Genomic DNA, 20,987 nt, shown 5'->3' with positions numbered 1-20,987 from the left:
ACAAAATACCACCTGTTATTAATAAACCACACGTCTGATTTATAGGCCACAGCAAAAATATATCTGTCTACAACTTTATCTTTTTAATTTATGTTTTTCTGAAAAATGGTACTTTAATCCTCTCCGCTCTCCTCCAATATTTTACAGTACACCATAAAAATGATCATAAGCTAAAATTACTATAATCGCAAAAGTTCAAAAGGGCTGAAAAAAATGTAAAAGTAGTGTTAAGTAGGCTACGCATAAAGCAGATGTGTCAATCATGATAAAAACGCATGAAATGACATTAATGCACAAATAGTGTCTGTTCCAACAGTCCTTACTAAAGAAGACTTACTGTTTATGTGCCGTGTTTTAAATACGCACGCCGGACTTCCCTAGCTCTGACAGACGCGCGGGACGGCACAGCACAGTGTGGAAACGAACACCCTCTAGTGCTGATGAGCTGGTCTTCCGTCTAGATCCGCAAAACTCACTTGGGCTTTTCACCTCAAGATTGCGTTTCGCGCGCCTGAGACTGAAAGCGTCGTGGAAGCTCTCGTGCCAGGTCTGTCTGCGTGCGCGAGACTGATTCGACAAGTTTAAGCGCGTAATATACGCCAGGCTCGTGTCGACGGCACATAGTGTTAAGAAGAGAAGCGAGTGTTAACGCAGAGAGAAGGGGAAAGCCCGTTAATGGATACTGAAGACTGGAGAACACACTTAGTCTAGTTCGTTACTGCAAGTGTTGACAGCCTGACAGCATTAGGGATAACTTATCTCACAGTCTCTATCCTATTTATGGGGTAAATTCTGTAAGTTTTTCAAGTGCCGCCGGTAGTTGCGCGTAATGGGCTGGCATTTCTGTCGCTCTGTATCCGCGTTTTCGCGGTGCGGGGAACGAGGCGGTTGACGCGCAAAATCGTTTACAATAGTTAAATGAATTTTGTTACTGGATATTTTGTCTCGGACTCTTTTCTTTAGTAATTATCGCCGACTTACGTGCACAACTGGATACAAAAATGACTTTTCAAAGATTTTTCTTCATGTTTGCTTTACCGGTATTGGTTTTGTCGGACCCCGGCCATTCAAACCAAGGTGAGTTTTAATAAATTGTGATTAATAGGTTGATACTATATCATAACCTACTCATACGCACGGTGTGTATGTATACAGTGTGTTGTCTGCAAAGGAGACGCTATAACCGCATTCAGTCTTTCAGTTTAGTCAGAACGTTATATATTTAAACAACTGGCTAATGACAGTTCTACCCACAATTCAGAATATTATACTTTGTTTTGATATGCGCAGGACAGATTAGAAAGGCTGTGTTTACTGTCGTTCTGTAGTTCTGCATCTAGTCTTATGCTCAGCATCTCACAGTGGGTTCCCAGAAGGTAGGAAAGACCGGGTAATGTTGTAACACATTTCAATGTGTATAACTCAGTGTTTTTTTCTGCTTTTAACTGTAAAACGCTGATATGATATTCCCATATTTGTCTGTTTCATATTAAAGTAGTTTAGAAATTTTCAACTCATCTCTACAACTGTAAATCAAGGTCAAGAACAAAGAGTGTTGTTGTTGTTGTTGGCACTACCGGGGTGGGATGTTAAACCAACAGCATGAATTTGTGAAAATCTAATGTATTTGTTTTAAATTACACTCCTTAGTCTAACCCAGCCTGCTTTGTTTTATTAAAAAAGGTAAATGTAGGCTTATGGGAAACATTTTAATTTAAATCAACTGCAAACAGATGCAGAAAAACAAAGCATATGACAAAAATTCTAGGATGTGAGCGCATATTGGTCAGTCTAACAGTTGTGATGTTGACCCATTTTGTGCAATCTTTGTTGGTCCAGTAGAATTACATTGAAAAGTGCTACTGGTGGTTCTGATGATATTGATATTCTGATGATAGTCATTAAAAAACAAAAAAAACAAAAAAAAAAACATGTTTGTCACTGAGGCAGTGCATCTGAAATGTATTTCTATTCATAAAAGGTACATGTTAGTGTCTTGAGATGTGGGTACTGTCCCAGTGACAAACATATTTTTGTTAGCACTCATTTTTGTGATCACTAACGAATCCCCAAAATTGTGTTTGTCTGGTAAACTTTTTATTTTTTTTCAACTTTTACAGTCTTTTTTTTTTCGGGAGGGAGATGGGCATGTGTAATTGTGAGTGATAATTTACTCATCATTCATTACAACACTCCCGGGTCTCACCTATCTAAAAGAATTGATTGCAGTGGTGGTTTCTCATCGCACCTGTCCCATTTTAATCCTGTGTGTGCCTGTAACTCCTCCCTTCTGTTTACACTCGCAATTCGCAGTAGTCATTCACACACAAAATGAGTTAAATGGTGGTATTTTGAATACGAACATTGCAAGAACAAGTGACTCTTGTGTTATGTCTGTGTGTTGTATTAAGTGAGAGAAACGGAGCATATTTGTGTGGGATGTGCAGAAGATAGAGAGAGAACACTCGAACCATCTGAGTTGGCTTGCACGGCATTTAAAACTTTTTTTTCCCACTTATGAGTCATCCTTATTTTTTTCCTGAGCTGGGATGGAAAGCAGTTATTTAACAGGTCACTGTTTTCTCAGTTTAAACCATCACAAATTAGGCAATAGATCTGGAGACAGTCCTTTCTAGTGTGAACCTATAAAAATGGAAATTGAGGGTTTGCGGTTCACTTGAACAAAAATCCCGCCTTGTGATTAACACTGATGCTAATGTCCAATTAGTATGCATGCAGAGATGACCCTACATAACCTCGCAATACACTTATCTATTGCTCTGCTATATGAGAACAGTCTGCTCTTTTCTGCTATACTGTAGCTGCTCTGTATTTCAAATGCTTCACATTTTGCAGGGCATTTATTGTAGAACTCTTCAAAGCACTTAAAAATCCATTTAAAAGAAGACTGTACTCTGAATAAGCTTATCGCGCAATCTGCTCTCCTCCTCATGCTCGTAGCTGAATCTCAAATGCCTCTTTGACCCCCTTGTAAAACCAGTCACTATTTAAACGGCGGGCTGTAATAAGCCCTGGCTAAAACCACCTTTTTGCGGTGATGCTTGACGGGCTGCTCTTGCCAATCATGCTCAGCTGTCGTCTTGCACCAAGAGAAACTTCAAAATGGGTATCGGATCGCTGTAAGATAGCAATGTTCTCAAGCTCTCCTCTAATCAGCCCAGAGTGGTGCTTAAGTGTTCTACAAGGGCTTTTTAACCTCCTCTTCCTCAGATATCAGGTTGTTTTTTTTTCAGATATGCCTGTCACTGGTCAGAATGTGAGTTGATAAAGTGTGTTATTCATTCAGAATCACAGCGATCTAAAATGGAAGTGCGTCATATGATTTTGTTAAGAAAAAACTGATGGGATTTTTAGCGCTGTTTTAGCAGAGTTAGTAAAAAGACAGAATTTAATAATCGGACCTCTTTCAGTTCATGACTAAATTTGAATTAAAAAAAACATATCAACTTCAAACCAGTGATATTTTATCTTAAAACCAGTGTTATTTTAGTATTCTTCATATTCAGTTACACTAAAAAGTGCAGGGCTAAAAACAACCCAGCGCTGGGTGAAAAGTGGACAAACCCGGCGATTTGGTTGTTTTCACCTATAGGGATAAAAAAAATAAATAAATAAATAAATATATATATATATATATATATATATATATATATAATTATTTTGTTTAATGTTCCCATTTTTTTTAAATGTTCACCTTGATTATTGATGATGTCTCTGATTTATAATTTACAACCTATTTTCGGTTGTTTATTATTCTTCTAGCTCAAACAGTAGAGAATGGTGCTTGCAACGCCAAGATCATGGGTTCGATTCACAGGAAATTCATGAATTGATAAAATGTATACCTTTTAATAATTACGTCTCTATGGTTAACATTTGTAAACATGCTTTAATTTAGTTGTAATTTTAAATTTTAGTGATTTTATTATGTGCTGTTGTATTTTTTGTTAGCTTTTTTTTTTTTTTTTGTATATTTTTAATTTCAGTTTAGGACTTTAATTTAAACTTTCAACATCTCCGTCAACATTTCTGTTAAGTTTTTCAGCTAATATTTTATTATATTTTATTTCAGCTTTATTACAATTATTGAAATATTTTAATAGCTTTAGTTTTAGTTAATAGTAACAACACTGCTTCAAACTTTGGTTTTCTACTTTACACTTCTATGGGTTTCAGTTTATTTTAATTCTGCTTCCTTGCATTCAAATTCAAACTGCAATTCTGCATCCGTTTGCTACTTCATTTTAAATACAGGAATTGAACTAGAAAAGTCACTCTTGATTCACTTCTGAGTGGCACACAACCCTGGTAGCTACTGACTGGTCTTAAACTGTGCGTGTTTGCTTTCCAATCTAATGCAGTTAGGTGGCTTATTCAGAGAGTGAGTTTTGTTCTTTTGTTCAGAACAAAGTTTCACTTTATTGGAAATATAGGCAAATGCATCTGCGTCGCTTTCTCCAGAGAGCCACAGTTTAAAGCGTGATACAGCGGCTTGAGTGTGTGTGTGTCAGGAAAGTGCTATGTAAACAGTAATTGTGCGGTGTAACAGAGGCCTGTTAATGCCCAGTGCCCTGTTTGTGCTGCTATCATTGCCGCGTGGAGTGCTCTTATTGATTTTATAGACACTGTGGAGCCGAACCTCTGAGGTTTCTCTCTTTATACCTTCAACACTTCAATGGCTCTTCAAAGGAGCAGGATAAGGCTTTGTGCTGCCAGCAGCGGCATTTATATGTGCGTGTATGTGTGTCTGCCTGTTTTCTTGTTCTCTTCATCAGATCAAGGTCATAGAAGAATCATCTTGTCATTTAATTTAGTCATTTTTGTATTGGATTAAAAGACATCTGAGCCATTCTAGCTGCATTGCATTAACACCCTGGACACACTCGATCCTTCCTGTGCAGAAATTACATTTGTGAAAGCTGAATAAAACATTAAAAAAATGGTTATAGTTGAAGTAACGGAAGAAATGAGCTCTTTTTGCGTACTGTGGCGCACAGACCTGCTCGCGCCTCTCCATTGACTTTCTATTGTCGCTGGAATCAATTTGTAAATTGCACCTTGACATTTCCAGGGCCTGTCTGTGCAATGTGATCTTAGCCTTAACCCCAGTGCCTCCTTTCCTACTCGTCCACGTCGTCTCAGACACACTAAATGCCCGGCTAAAGACCACTAATGCATGCAGCGCTGTCCTTATCAGATCAATTTATCTCAAGCGTTCGACAAAGGGCCATTTTTCTCCGGTTGTGACATTCAAATTCCAAATGTCACCTTTCTCGTCTTCATCTCTCATCTCGAAGAAAAAAAAAGAGAGAGAACATGAGTTGCATGGATCTCGGCTTTCTTGTCACACTCACACACACATCTCTTTTTCTCTTACCAACCATTATTATCTTCCTGAGCCAAGATTCAAAGGAATTTGTTTAGATCGTTTGGCTAAATGTCAGAGCTTAGTAAGCCAGTGCACACTGTTGGTTCTAGTCCAGAGTTTATATAATGAATTTGTTGTGGCTGATGTTTGGATTTTATACTGTAAAAAACATGCATTCCCATGTAGTGATTAAGAGTGCTAAATTTGACCTTTTTTTTCCTTTGGAAGCTTATTCTTAATAAAGTATAGTGTTAGTGAATACTACTTTAACAGTACTATGAAAATGTACACGTCATTGCACACCTGAATGATTTGCCACTTGAAGAGTCCAGAGCTTAATATCACAATACAGAGGCTTCAGGTTTTAAGTACTAGGCAGCATGTACCCATGAGCTGGAGAATTACAGTACATCTGCAGAACTGACATCCACTTCTGCTATTTTGCCTTTGAGTAAAGCATTTAAACCTAGCCGTTCAGTACTTAGCTTTAAAAAAAATGGCTAAATGGCCATTACTTAACATTTTTGGTTCTGAAATTGATCCATACACACTTAAATATTTTCAAATGCACTACTGTTCAAATGTTTGGGGTCAGTATTTTTTATTTTTTCAAGAAATCAATAATTTTATTTATCAAGGACACATGAAATTGATCAAACATGACATTTTACATTTCCACAAAAATGTAAAGCAGCACAAATATGCATTGATTGCAGCAGTTCACAAAGGCAACAGCGTTGCATCTATTTACCAGTAAAGTGCCATTCACGCATCAGTTTCAAAACACCAGTAAATTCTGTGACATCATTAACAAGAAATTATCTCTAAATGGCTGTGCCTCCCATTGTTATGTTTGTAAACATGTAGTGGTATACGTGGTCAGTGATTTTATTGATGTTTTCATTTTTTTGTGTCAAACATTAACATTCATGCAGTGCTTTTGGCTCAGAGATATCAAATTACACAACTTCAAATCGATCTGCAAAGCGCAGAGTAAATGCGTCATCTGCGTCAGAATGTTATGATTGGCCCAGATTGGATGTCTTATGTCAGCGTGTTCTGAACTTGTACGTGCTCATACCGGTAATCTCGTTTTGCATTCACACAAAGCACATTACAAGTAATTTACTGGTAATGTTACAGCTTCTTATTCCGGTAAATTGCCAGAATGAATTTACCAGTATTTCTGAACCGTAATGTACCAGTTAAGACTGTATGTGTGAAAGGGGCTATTGAATACTGGAATAATGGCCAGGGTTGCCAGGTTTTCACAACAAAACCTGCCCAATTGTTTCTAAAAACTAACCCAAAACTATCCCAATCGCGTTTTGAGGGTGGTCCCACATTAAAAATTGTGTTCCGGGGGGATAAAATACACTTTTTTTTTTTGTCTGGGTTCCCATGGTAAGCTTGTATTTTAGGGGCTAAATATGACGTTATTGGGGTCGCTTCAACCTGCAGACATCAAAAGCAACCCACGGCAACAGTGTTAAAGTAGCCCAATTCCGCGGGAAATCCATGGACTTGGCAACACTGTCATACCAGTAAATTGCCAGAATGAATTTACCGGTATTTTTAAACTGTAATTTACCAGTAAAGACTTTATGTGTGAAAGGGGCTATTGAATACTGGAGTAATGCACAGGGTTGACAGGTTTTCACAACAAAACCTGCCTAATTGCTTCTCAAAACTAGCCTAGAACTACCACAATCACGTTTCGAGGGTGGTCCCCCATTAAAAAAATCATATTCCATGGTGTAAAATACACGTTTTTTTTTTTTTTTTTCCTTTTTTTTTTCTTGTTACCTTAGTAAATTTGCATTCCAGGGGTTAAATATGACGTTATTGGGCAGCTTAAACCCATTTACATTGTCATATTTTTTCACAATATTACTATTTCTATTTTTATCAAACAAATCATATGAACCTCAAATTTTTGAACGGTAGTGTACACTGTAAAAAATGGCATTGAATGTAATGTTTAAATTAATGTTTATTGCATTATTTCAGTTTCATGTGTGTTACCATGATGGTGTTTAGTGTTTCTGTGAATGACACTGTGCACCTTCTTCTAATATTTAAAAGCTGCTTGTGATGGGCTTTGGCTCGTCAGCTGACTTATTCATCACCACCTGCGTTTGGTGGTTATCAGTGTATTACAAAGGTACAAAACAGATTTCAGTACTTCAGTGAAAGAAATTACGGTATTTAAATGTAAAATCTCAGTTAAAACCGTAAAAACAAAAACATTACTACCGTATTTTGTATAGTAAAATTTTACTGATTTTTTTTTTTTTTTTTACGGTGTACTTATTGTTTAAAACTGTTACCGTTTTTGATGTATTTGGTCACTAATGGTTTGCGTTTCCAAACTAAAGACAATTATAATTATATACTCTTAGGTACAAAAACTATTACTGGTGTGGTACCTTTTCAAAATTTACCCTTAAAAGGTGCGTATTATTGCATACAATGACAACTTTTGTGTACCATGTTTGTAGGCTTTGGTTCTGTGTTTGATTTTGTGTTTATTTCTTAGAAACAGCTTCGTTTCCAGTAACCCTGTCAGTACTGGCCAGTACAGGATACGAAAATGATTTGATTTATAGCTTGAATCAGTCTTTACGGCCGTGATTATTTAAGGACAAATGGCAGTACCTACACTATGCTATCTAGATTCATTCCACCTTGACTGAAGATCAATAACCAATCGATACTACATCATTGCTCCCAAAGCAGAAATTGACAAGCATCCCAATCTATTCATATCCCAGAATGCTTTTCTCATCAGTGCCACAGTAGGTTGAGTACGCCATTGTCTCTATCAGCATGAAAGCCATACAGCTGAGACTCACAACGGGAATGACATTTCAGCTAACATTGCACACTCTGTGTTTGATGTTGCTGCTTTTTCACTAAATTTTCTTTTGAGGATACAAAATTAAAAGTCTTTATATAATATTAATGTTGTATAAAATGCCTTATTTAAAATGGGTTCAATTTTAATTGCCAGAACCAAATACAGCTCAAAAAGTGTATCCGGAATGCTGAATTAACAGCTGATGAGTTGTGAAACAATTACAACTTCCAACTAATTGTAATACTTAAATCAAGCCATCCAAGATGTATATGACTTTCTTCTTTCAGACAGATACAATCAGAGTTATATTAAAAGATATCCTGGCTCTTTCAAGTTTTTAATGGCAGTGAATGGCTGTTGAGATTTTGAAGTCCAAAAAAGTGCATCCATACTTCATAAAAAGAACTCCACATGGCTCCAGTAGGTTAATAAAGGCCTTCTGAAGTGAATCGATGCTTTAGTGTAAGAAAAATGTTCCTATTTAAAACTTCATAAACTGTAATATCTAGCTTCTGCTAACCGTCATACGTGACATTGGTATTCCAGTGGATGACGCAGGATGTAGATGAATGTGATAAATATGGACGCACAGAGGAGAGAGCAAAACAAAACACTGGTAAAGAATTAAAAATACAAAACGAGGATTCGTAAAGGAAAATGTATTTCGATATAAGCCAAGAGGTTTTACTTTGCTGTAAACAAAACTTGGTTCTCGTGAACACATTAGCAGAAATTAGAGATTATGATTTATAAAGTTTTAAATATGAATATGTTTTTACACAAACGCATTGATTCGCTTCAGAAGGTCTGTATTAAGCCCCAGAGATGTGTGGAGTACTTTTTATGATGGGTGGATGCACTTTATTGGACTTCAAAATCTTAACACCCATTCACTGCCATTATTTTTTAATATAACTCAGATTCTATTCAAGGAACATGACATACACCTAGGATGGCTTGAGGGTGAGTAAATCATGGAGTAATTTTCATTTTAGCATAAATTATTCCTTTAAATTTGTGGAGATACTGACTGGTACGTAGCTCCAAAAATAAATAAATAAATAAATAAAATAAAAAAAATTATTGAAATTGCTAAGGAACTGTAATTGTTAAGAGGATCCAGATGCCTTCTTTCTTTACAATTCACATCCCTAATCGTCCTAATTTATCTTGTCTTCCACTGATGCCTTGATAAATAAAGAAGCCTCACTTAGAATCCAATAATAAACCTTAGATGTCTTTGATGCCTTTCTTATATAATCCTGAAGATCTGCATCACTGTAACCATCGTAGATTGGAAGAAGCCTTAACTATATGCATATCTTAAGGCTGTATTCATGCTGAATTGGTTTAGATTTGGATTTAACCTTTAAATGTGTCACTTAACTGGATGTTCTATACTGGGATCCAGTCATCAACAGCTTAAAACACAAAATCCATATCTTCTGATTTGACACATAAAAGAAACATCTAAGCCATAGAGGCAGCCCAGATACTCAAGGTTTTTCTCTATCTGCCTTTTCTTTTTTTTCTTTTTTTTATCTTTTCCTCCTTTCCATGTGGCCTACTTTAGGGACTCCAGATTTTTACAGACAGACATAGGCGCTAGCTGCCACTTCTGATGTGTCTCTGTTGATGTCTCACTCTCCAAGCTGAGGCAGAGGGAGAGAGACAACAAACATTCAGCAGCTGATTTGGTTTGAAATGAAGCTTGCGGATCTTGTCAACACTAGTTATAAAGATTCGGCTGCAGCAAGACAACCCACTCTGCTTTTTCTAATAAGACCATCAATAACAGTCCCATCTGGAAAGCGCCTTGCCATTGGCAGCGTTACCCTTGCCAGCCCCATTATCTACTTCTAAGAGCTGGTAATTTGAATTAGCCATACTGTCTTCATTTTAAGCTGTTGTACAATTGTCAGGCAGAGTTTTTCCCCTTCTTTTCATTGTCAAATGACTTATTTCATTGACGCTTGCTGTTCATTGACGTTTTTGGTTTTATGGTAAAGAATTCACATAAATACCACATAGTTTTCTTGTATGGTGGCCAGAAAACAAACTATTTCTACATTAAACTAATTAACCACAATTAATTGAAAATTAATGATTCCAGACTGGTGGGTTCTTACTCATTGTTCTGTCTAGTTTCCCAGTACAAACATCTGAACATTCTTAAATTGAGATACATTTAATTGAGAAGCAAACTTTATTTATTTATTTAGTTATTTATATATATATAAGGGGCCTCAGCAAATTCCCAAGGAGTTCTTAGGATGACTTAAAAGTATTAAAATTTTATAATTTCATTAAAAAAAAAAAAAAAAAAAAAACTACAAAAAACTAAATAATAAATAAAATAAATAAATAAATAAAATAAAAACAACATATAGGCCTAAACTAAAAATAAAACTTGAAACTTCTGATATTCTGATATGTGAAAAAGTTAGGGCACCCTATTGAATTTGATGGTTTTCTGTATGAGGACATAATAAAAAAAAATTATCTGGTCCTTGGCAGGTCTTAAATTTTGGAAAATAAATCCTCAGATAAACATCATCACATGACATACCACACAGTGTCATTATTTGTTTAAGAAAAATACAGGCAAGAGGGAAAGGCCATGTGTGACAAAGTTAGGACACCCTATGAGTCAATTGCCTGTAGATCCACTTTTAGCAGCAATAACTTGAAGCATTCATTTTCTGACTTTATCAGTCTCTCACATCGTTTTGGAGGAATTTGGACCACTCTTCTTTTGAGCATTGCTCCAGTTTATTGTGGTTTGTGGGCATTTGCTTATGCACAGCTCTCACCACAGCATTTGAGTCAGGATAAGCTCTGGACTTGGACTGGGCTATTGCAACACCTTGATTCTTTTCTTTTCAGTCATTTTGTTGTAGATTTGCTGGTGTGCTTGGGATCATTGTCCTGTTGCATGACCCAGTTTTGGCCCAACTTTAGATGTCGGACAGATGCCTTCATATTCGACTCTAGAATACTTTGATATACAGAGGATTTCATGACCAACTCAATGACTGTGAGGTGTCCAGGTCCTGTGGCTACAAAACAAGCCCAAAATGATCAGCCCTCCTCCAGCATGCTTGTCTTTTGGTATGAGGTGTTTGTGCTGATTTCTCCTTTAGGTTTTCACCAAACTTGGCGCATTATGGCCAAACATCTCCACTTCGGTCTCGTCTGTTCAAAGGACATTATTCTAGAAGACTTGTGTTTTATTCAGATACAACTTTGCAGACCTAAACTGTGCTGCAATGTTTTTTTTTAGATAGAAGAGGCTTTCTTCTGCCAAGCCTTCCAAACATGCCATTTTTGTCCAATATTTTTCTAATGGTAATGTCATAAACTTCATCATTTAACATGTTAACTGAGGCCTGTAGAGTCTAAGGTGTAATTCTTTGGTTGTCTGCCATTTTTGGGACGTCCACTCCTGGAAGGAGAGGTGTCTGTTTTAAATGTCTTCCACTTGTGAATAAACTTCAAATTGTTTGGAAATTGCCGTATTACTCTTCTCAGATTGATGGCAGCAACAATTGCTTCTCTAAGATGATTGCTGATGTTTTACCTCTTTTGAACACACACCTGAAGGCTCCAGACCAGCAAACTGCCAAAGCTTATGCTTTTATAGAGGCGCTCAGACTTGCTTACCCTCTTAATTCCAATGTTAACAGTAAGGGTGTCCTAACTTTGTCACACATGGCTTACATATATATACATATATATATATATATATATATATATATATATGTTGAGTTCACATGCAAAACCAGCTAAATCCAACTGACATCTTTCTTTAAAAAATGCATTTTTATCAGGCTCAGATGTATAGGTTTCTATGTAAGTACCGGTACTTCTGATTGGGCTGAGGCTGGTATTTTAGCGAGTTTGAAGAAAAAGTATTTGATGGACGTATAATATGTGTCGAGAGCATTCACTCAGTATCATTATCTCATTTTTGACCGAGGTGGCTTTTAGCTGGTTTTGCATCTGAACTCTCTCTCTCTCTCTCTCTCTCTCTCTCTCTCTCTCTCTATATATATATATATATATATATTTATTTATTTATTTTTTTTTTCTGAATACATATATAGTTTCAAGTTTTTTTTTTTCTTTGATAAATAACAATTTTTATAGAGAGGGGAAATTATATTTTTAGTTTACATCTTGATTTTATTTTATTGATTTTATTTTTTGTGCATTTTTACCATTTTTATTATAATTATAGTCATCCTAAGGATCCCTTGGGTTTTTGCTGAGGCCCCCTGGTTGAGAACTACTGATTTAAAAATTACATGTATTTCACCAGTTGAAGCCTTTCATTTTTGGCATTTAAGGAGTTTATTCAGCATTGTAGTTTTTTTGTGGGGAAAAAAATCTAAGGGTATAATTTAAGATTGTTCTGTTTTTTTTTTTTCCTGGAATGAATTCTCACTCTCAGTGTTTGTCGGTTATGGAGTTGGCTCATGCATGCACAATGAGCTAGTTTGTAGTCACTGCTGACTGAGATGAGCGTGTCCCCATAACAGACAATGTAGAGCCATTTTCAGCAAGGCAAATTCAAACTCTTTATCACTGTCAAATCTGGGAAGAGCAGGTTTAGGTTTTTCATTTGAACTAGTAATCAACATGCCCGTCATTGAGGCTCAGATGGTGGATGTGCTACAGGAATTCCAGGTACTAAATATGCCTGTGGGTTAATGGCTGTTGCCTACAGGATCATATGACCGCTCCTGTGGAGAAAGATGCGGCAGGGAATGAAATGTGCCTGTAAATGATGGTGACTGCACATACTGTAGCTCATCCCTGTGGGGATCTGAGTCTCATGATCTAGGTCCCTTTTCAAAGTCCCTTTTTTACAAAAAATGCATATATATATATATATATATATATATATATATATTTAATCAATATTCACCAGCATTTCATTTTTTTTTTTTTTCTGTTGTAAATGTTTTCTACACTTTCATGTTTCAGACATTCAAAATTTCTATAGCAAAAAACATCATTTGTAAAAATACACATTTATGTCTATAGTGCCAATACTAATCAAAATAATAATCTTTCAAATATAATGTGATGCCATGTTTTATGAATCAAACACACATTGTGGAGGTTATTATGAAATTTACTCTATTCCTCTCTCAGTTCACCAGCCACTCACTTTCATTCATTCGTTCGCTCGTTTGTTCGTTCGCTCGTTTGTTCGTTCATTTGATCATTTATTTATTTATTTGTTTAGGGAGAAGTGGATAAATTTGTGTGCACATTTGACAGACTCTGACATGATCATTAAATGCAACTGATCAAAAAAAAGTGTTTAAAACACAAATTGCATTCTTTAACATTTTTGCAGTCAGAATGTCAGATATTTCATAAACTAGTTAACAAGGTTTTGAATATTTTGAATAAAATAAAACATCAGGCATCAAAATTAAACTAAAATCAACATCAAAATTAATCTAAATGTCAGTCGTACAGCCACTGTCAGTTTCCGCCACTGAATAAAAAGTTTATTAAGTTTTATAAAAAAGGTTATTGCGACTTTTTATCTTACAGTTCTGACTTTTTTCGCAGAATTGTAAGATATAAACTCGCATTTGTGAGTTATAAAGTCCGAAATGTGAGATATAAACTTTTTGTTTCCCAATATCACGTGGTATAAACTCACAATTGAGAGAAATAAAGTTAGAATTGTGAAATTAAAAATTTCGCAATTCTGACTGTTTTCTCACAAATGCAAGTTTATATCTCACAATTCTCACTTTTTTCTAACATTCATGACTTTTTTTTTTAGAATTGTGCGATATAACCTCACATCTGCAAGTTATAAAGTCCAATTTTGAGGGGAAAATAAGACTGATATGTTCTCAGAATTGCGAATTTATGTATCAGATTTCTGACTTAACTCGCAATTGTGTGTTATAAAGTCAGAATTGTGTGATATAAACATGCAATTCTGAGAAAAAAAGTTTCTTTTTTGTGTCAGAATTATGAGATAACTAGTAGCGATTCCCTTTTTTTTTTTAATTTACCACCATAGAAAAAGTCATGTGGGGGGGCTCCGAATATTTTAAACGTGCGCAAGGGTTAAAGTTTAACTGTACCCTAATGATGAATTATGACTTTGTACTGATTTTTAAAGGCTCACACATTACCGTTTATGTCAAATAAGTGGTTTTGACAAAGATTCCTCATGCATTGTGTGAGTTCTACTCAGTCATCGAGACCAAACTTTAACCAGTTCAGTGTGCATCATAGACTGGCTCTAGGCCTAATCTGGTAAATATCTCTTAATAAAGTCATTCCAAATTGATCAATCCGTCCCAATATGCTTGCAGACATGTTTAATCTCCCTTCATTGTCAGGGAGAAAGTGAGTGCGGAAATTTAGGGATAATATGTCTCGAGACAGAGACACTGGGTCTAGACAGAGGTGTAATGTGATTTAGGATGAGTGTCCAAAGTGCCTAACCCTCTAATTCACATTTTTCTGTTTGGGTGTGTTAGTAACACAGATCCATCACTTCCAGGCAGAATTATCAGGCATTGTCAAGCAAATTTGATCAGGGCAAACTGTAGTGCTCAGCCTGTCTGCAGGCTCTCTACAGACAGGCACTCATCGAGGATCATTACGTTAACTCTTTGACAACACATATGTGGATAAGCTGATTATTAGCTCAGTATTACAACACATATTCAGAAAGCTGTCTTACACACAGACCGCTTTGCTGAGTGAGAATAATGATCACTCTTTCATAGGCCAAAATCGAAAGCCAAACTTACTGTCAAAGCTTATTCAACCAGAACTACACTATTTTTATATTTTTTAACATTGAATTATGCCTAAGTAGGAGAGAGAGTGGCACAAACCCAGACTTTGTGACATGAATATATTATGCATGTGACACACTTTTATTGATAGACGTTGTAATTAAGTCCTGGTGTACAGACAAAGGAAATTGCACATTCATCATTCAAAATGGCATATGTGGGTGAGCAAATGACTCTTTTTATTTTGAGTACTGGATCACCTGCTGGGGGCAGTGGATGTGACGGGCTTCAAAGAGGAAATTTTATTAGCACGCAGACTAAATGCGCTGCGTTCATTTCTGATTGGTGGTGGATAGTTCAATTTGTGTGTTCTTCCGATGTGGCTTTTGTTATAATGTCTTTTGTCTCTGTTAATGATGTCAAGCACATGGGATCCATTAAGAGTCTTGTTGCCTGATTATTGCTACTTTAATCTTGTAAGTCTGATTTCTTTGTATCCTTATGTAATTGCAGGCAGCGTCAACAACTCGACTGTGATTGGGTTTTTGCGGGGTGGTTTGTTGTTTTTGCTTCATTTGCTGTCATTTGCTTGGAGATTTAAAGGGGTAGTTAACCCAAAAATGACAATTGTCATTAATTATGTCATTAGTTACTCACCCTTATGTTGTTCCAATCCCGTAAGACCACAAATTAGAACACAAATTAAGATATTTTTGATGAAATCCGAGAGCTTTCTGACCCTGCATAGACAGCAATGCAACTGGCACGTTCAAGGTCCAAAAAGGTAGTAAGGACAACGTTAAAATAGTCCATGTGACATCAGTGGTTCAACTGTAATGCTATGAAGCTACGAGAATACTTTCTGTGCACAAAGAAAGCTTCTTCTCTTTCTGCTTTTGACAGCTTTGTCTTCTTTATTTGTCTTTCTCATAGTGGTTCTCTTGGACACTACAGCTGTGCTGGGAGAGCTAAGCTGGAAGACCTACCCAATAAATGGGGTAAGTAATATTTCCCTGTGACCTTTGTACCTTCTACACAATTTCCCTTGCAGTATGTACATAAGGTAAGCATGTACCGCAGTTATTAAAATAGAAATTCTTATAAAGCTCCTCTGAATGAATTCCAACCATGCCCATGCAAGCATTACTGTATGTCAGGTTAATCCAAACTGCACGATTCATGTGAAAAAGGAAGTTTGTTATAATGAAATTTAATCAAAAGAGGCCACTGAAACGGCATTAGTGATCCAGAATCTATTCAGAGAGTTTCTTAAAGGGTAATTATTGACACGGGTCTTAATAATTCAATTTTGCCACCTTTCATTTTTGTGAAGACTATAGAGAATATTTCCAAGACATTAAAACCAGTCAAAAGGCTAGAAGCAATTTGAATAAAGCAACCAAGTGTGATCTCACAGCCCAGAAGAGATTCTAATAGTAGAGCTGCTATTATTAAATCAATTTCATGATAAAGAGCAGCAAGATGGATGCATGATCACTGCCCTTTTTCTGAGGCCAACTATAAGTACCAGTCGTAGTCTTGAGCTGTACTCGAGTAGAAGTTTTGTAGTGAAGGAACCAGAGTCAGCCCTGACCAGAGTCATTTTTTTGAGGGTGTGTAAAATGACCTATAGCCCATAAAATGATTTCCCAGTGGAGTTGCAGCACACATCTTCATATTAGTTCTGCTCTTACACAGGTGCCCGTGATGTCAAAGAAAGCGAGTTCATCTTACCTGTAAACACCACTTGGGGTTTCTGTTTTTTTTTTTTTTTTTTTTCTTTTCATGGGAAGAGGCTGGTACATACCTCAGATCAAATCAATAATTCATGCTATAATATCCTGGGTCACATAGCTCTCCTATTAGTATTTACCACAATGTCTTTTTCTGGTTCTTTGTTTTAGGTCAGGGTATGTCATGTTAATCAAAGCCTTTTTTCGTTCTTCTCCCAGAGCCAGATGGAACATACCTTTTCCAGTCTGGGGAGACTTTACCCGACATTTAATTTGTTTTCTAGCGATGGGAGACCAGCGTGTATGTTTTGTTTACTCTGGCACAGACATATCCTATGGGGTTTCTATCTCTCTACCTCTCTCTCTCCCTTTCTCTGCCACTCTTCCCCTTTACCTTCTCTGTTCGGAGAAACAGGTTTGTTTGTGCTGTTCCATTGTTTCATTGACTATTCTCTTGGCTCCACTCCGCTGTAAGCCCCTCAGATTCTGTGCTGTAATTACCAAATGTGTCACAGAACCCTGGCATCCTCATGTAGACCACTTCTCTACCTAGAGAAAATATTATATGCTTGTGTTTAACCCTCATAAATAGTAAAATGAACTCTATCATGACTGAAATGTTTATATGTAAATGTTAAAAATAGCATATTATATTATATTATATTATATTATATATATAAAATACTTTATTCACCATATAGTGAAAAAAAGGGCCAAATATAGACTACCAAATGTTTAGGATTGTTAAGATTTTTTTTTTAAAGAAGTCTCTTATGCTCATGAAGACTGCATTTATTTGATTTTTATTATTACTGTTTAAAATAACTGTTTTTATATAAATATAATGTTTAATATAATATTTAAATAATATTCGACAGTCATTATTCCAGTCTTCAGTGTCACATGATCCTTAAATCATTAAAATATGATAATTTGGTGTTTAAGAAACATTTCTTTTTATTATGAATGTTGAATTCATGATTGTTTTCTACGATGGATTCAAAAGAACAGCATTTATTTATTAGAAAGGTTTAACATTAACAAAATTCTTAACATTAACATTAAAAAAATTCTTTACTGTCAATTGTAATTAATTTATTGCATCCTTGATTAATAAAAAACTATTAATTTCTTTAAAAAAATGGTGAAAGGCTAAATATGGACTACCAATATCAAATATATTGTGAAAATATTGAAAAATATTATGTAAAAAAGATTGTGAAATATTATTACTGTTTAAAATAACTGTTTTTATATGAATATATTTTTAATATAATATTTAAATAATATTCAGCAGCCATTATTCCAGTCACATGATCCTTCAGAAATAATTAAATTATGATGATTTGGTGCCTAAGAAACATTTATTTTTATTATGAATGTTCAATCCATGATTTTTTTTCTATGATACATTCAAAAGAACAGCATTTATTTAATAGAAAGGTTTTATAACATTAAAAAAACCTAAAAAAATCTTTACTGCCACTTAAATAATTTATTGCATCCCTGATTAATAAAAATATTAATTTCTTTAAAAAAATGGTGAAGGGCCAAATATAGATATCAATACCAATATCAAAAGACTTTCAAACGTTTAGGGTTGGTAATATGTTTAATGTTGTTAAAAGAAGTCTGTTACGCTCACCAACCCTGCATTTATTTGATCAGAAATACAGTAAAATAGTAATATTGTAAAATATTATTACTGTTTAAAATAATTTTACGTGAATATACTTTTTAATATAATATAACGTGAATATAAACTAATATAAATAATATTCAGCAGCCATTACTTTGGTCTTTAGTGTCACATGAACCTTCAGAAATCATTAAAATGTTATGAATTTATGCATAAGAAACATTTCTTTTTATTATGAATGTTGAAAACCATTATCCTTTTTTAAAGGATTTTTAATGGATTCTAAAGAGCAACATTTATTTATTAGAAATATTTTATTACATTATAAACATCATTGCTGTCACTTTTAATTAATTGCATTCTTGATGAATAAAAGCATATATATTTTTTTTTAATTTTCTGATCCCAAACTTTTAATTAGTGCAGCATTTAATAATAATTAAAAAAAGCTAAAGAAGGAAGGCCACAAATGCAAATATCTTTTGACAAAAAAAGTTAGTCTTGCTGTATAAGAAGTTAGGCTTAAATACGTTTTTAAAAACTGCTGACCATTAACCTCATTTAGCATGGTTCAGGTACTGCTGTCCTTTTCAAGATGAAAAAGCTGCGACAGTCATCAAAGATGTGCAATTCATTGTAAATGAGCATAATTAAAAAACAGTCAGCATGGTTGCATTGCTGTAGTTACGATACAAAGACTTCTTTGTCAATCAAAGAGTGATTAATGATCTCTTAACGCTCTCTCATTCCCTGTCGGCCATTTGAAAGGTTGACCTTTTCTAAAAAGGCCTGTCCGTCTCTTTTCAAAGGGAGTGCAGCACTGGGATGTGAATGATTAATACATGCTGTTTTAGGAGAAGTTGTGTCAAGATGAGACAGAAAGCCACACTTTTGAGTGTTAATTTCGTGTCTGTAATGAGACTTAGAGTGACCTTCAACAGGACAGATCTGGTATTTAGTGATAGATCACAACAAATTCTGGACCTCAACCTTTGAAGCTCAGCTGGTTGGTGTATTATGCCAATGAGTTCAACCAGGATACCCCACAGTGTACAGGATACCTTTAGCAGGTTCAAAGGCATGGTATGATTTTGCTTCGTTAGATCTATAAAAAATAGATGAAACTACTAAAAGATAAACACCACAATTCCTGGGGCCTCATGTATAAATACATATGTAGCATGTGAACGTACGTCAATTTCCGAAATGTTTCTGTGAACGATTTGTAAAATGTCCATATGCACAAAAATGTTTCTTGGTAACACTTTAGTTTAGGGACCATGTCATTCAAGATGTTCATGTCTTTCTTTCTTCAGTTGAAAAGAAATTAAGGTTTTTAAGGAAAACATTACAGGATTTTTCTCCATATAGTGGACTTCATTGGTGGCCAATGCACTGAAGTTCCAAACTGTAGTTTCAGTGCTGCTTCAAAAGACTACATAATCCCAGCTGAGGAATAAGGGTCTTATCTTGCAGAACAATTTGTCATTCAAAAAATAAATAAATAAATAAAAATGTGTATACTTTTTAACCACAAATGCTTGTGAGTTTGAACTTCCAAAATGCAGTTCAAATGCAGCTTCAAAGGGCTCTAAATGATCCCAAACGAGGAAAAAGGGTCTTATCTAGCGAAACCATCTGATATTGTCTAAAAAAAAAATTACAATTTATATACTTTTTTAACCTCAAATGCTCATCTTGTCTAGCTCAGCGTGTGCTTTGTGCATTCTGGGTCAAGAGAGTTAGGTCGAAAAAACTCCTTATTTTCTCACTTAAAAAATCGTTGCAGAAGTACCAATCCAATGTTTACAAAGTAAACGTGCAAAGAAGATCAAACGCCCTTTATAAAAAAAGGTAAAACAGCAATGTAGGTGATTTTGAAGTCGGAGAAGAAAATGAGATGGGAATTTTTCGACATGCTCTAACTGTCTTGAACCGGAATACGTAGAGCACATGCAGAGCTAGACCAATCTTTTTGCTAGATAAGACCCTTTTTTCGTTGGCTGGGATAATTTAGACCCCTTTGAAGCTGCATGTAAAGTGCATTTTGGAAGTTCAAACTTGCAGGCACCATAGAAGTCCGCTATATGGAGCTAACTCCTGAGATGTTTTCCTCAAAAAAACATAATTTCTTTACGACTGAAGAAAGAAAGACATGAACATCTTGGATGACAAGGGGGTGAGTACATTATCTGTAAATTTTTGTTCTGAAAGTGTACTTCTCCTTTAATAGTGTGAACTGGTCCCCAAACAGAAGTCTGACCATTTTCTTAAATGTATCCTATGTCATAGTTCATCTTAAATTCACGTGCACTGTAAGCGCATCAACTGCACCTACAGAATGCTTGGTCATGGTTCATGGTTCTAAAAAAGTAAAAAAAAATATATATATATATATATATATATGTATATATTGAATTGTAATTTGATTTTTTTGGTAATTTAATTATAATTAATTATAATTATTTTAATTACAATTGGTTATGATTATTCATGAGATGATACAACACTTTATAAGTTTATTTTATAAGCCATTATGCATGCATTATAATGCATTAAGAATACCCTTATGATGCATTAT

General features: G+C 35.2%; 1 protein-coding gene across 2 annotated transcripts in view; it reads left to right on the top strand.

The window, feature by feature from the left end:
* Nucleotides 1-425: 425 nt before the first annotated feature.
* The window catches only part of epha6 (eph receptor A6), a 134,820-nt gene continuing 114,258 nt past the window's right edge, over nt 426-20,987 (top strand). For both annotated transcript variants that reach the window (XM_051108536.1, XM_051108527.1), the window contains exons 1-2: nt 426-1,077; nt 15,968-16,032. In XM_051108536.1, the coding sequence (XP_050964493.1) occupies nt 1,002-1,077; nt 15,968-16,032 (141 nt within the window). In that variant the 5' untranslated portion in view covers nt 426-1,001. The remainder of the gene's footprint in view (nt 1,078-15,967; nt 16,033-20,987) is intronic.

This window comes from Labeo rohita, chromosome 1 (assembly GCF_022985175.1).
Source record: "Labeo rohita strain BAU-BD-2019 chromosome 1, IGBB_LRoh.1.0, whole genome shotgun sequence".
Taxonomy (NCBI): domain Eukaryota; kingdom Metazoa; phylum Chordata; class Actinopteri; order Cypriniformes; family Cyprinidae; genus Labeo; species Labeo rohita.
This window is presented reverse-complemented; position numbering and strand designations above follow the sequence as displayed.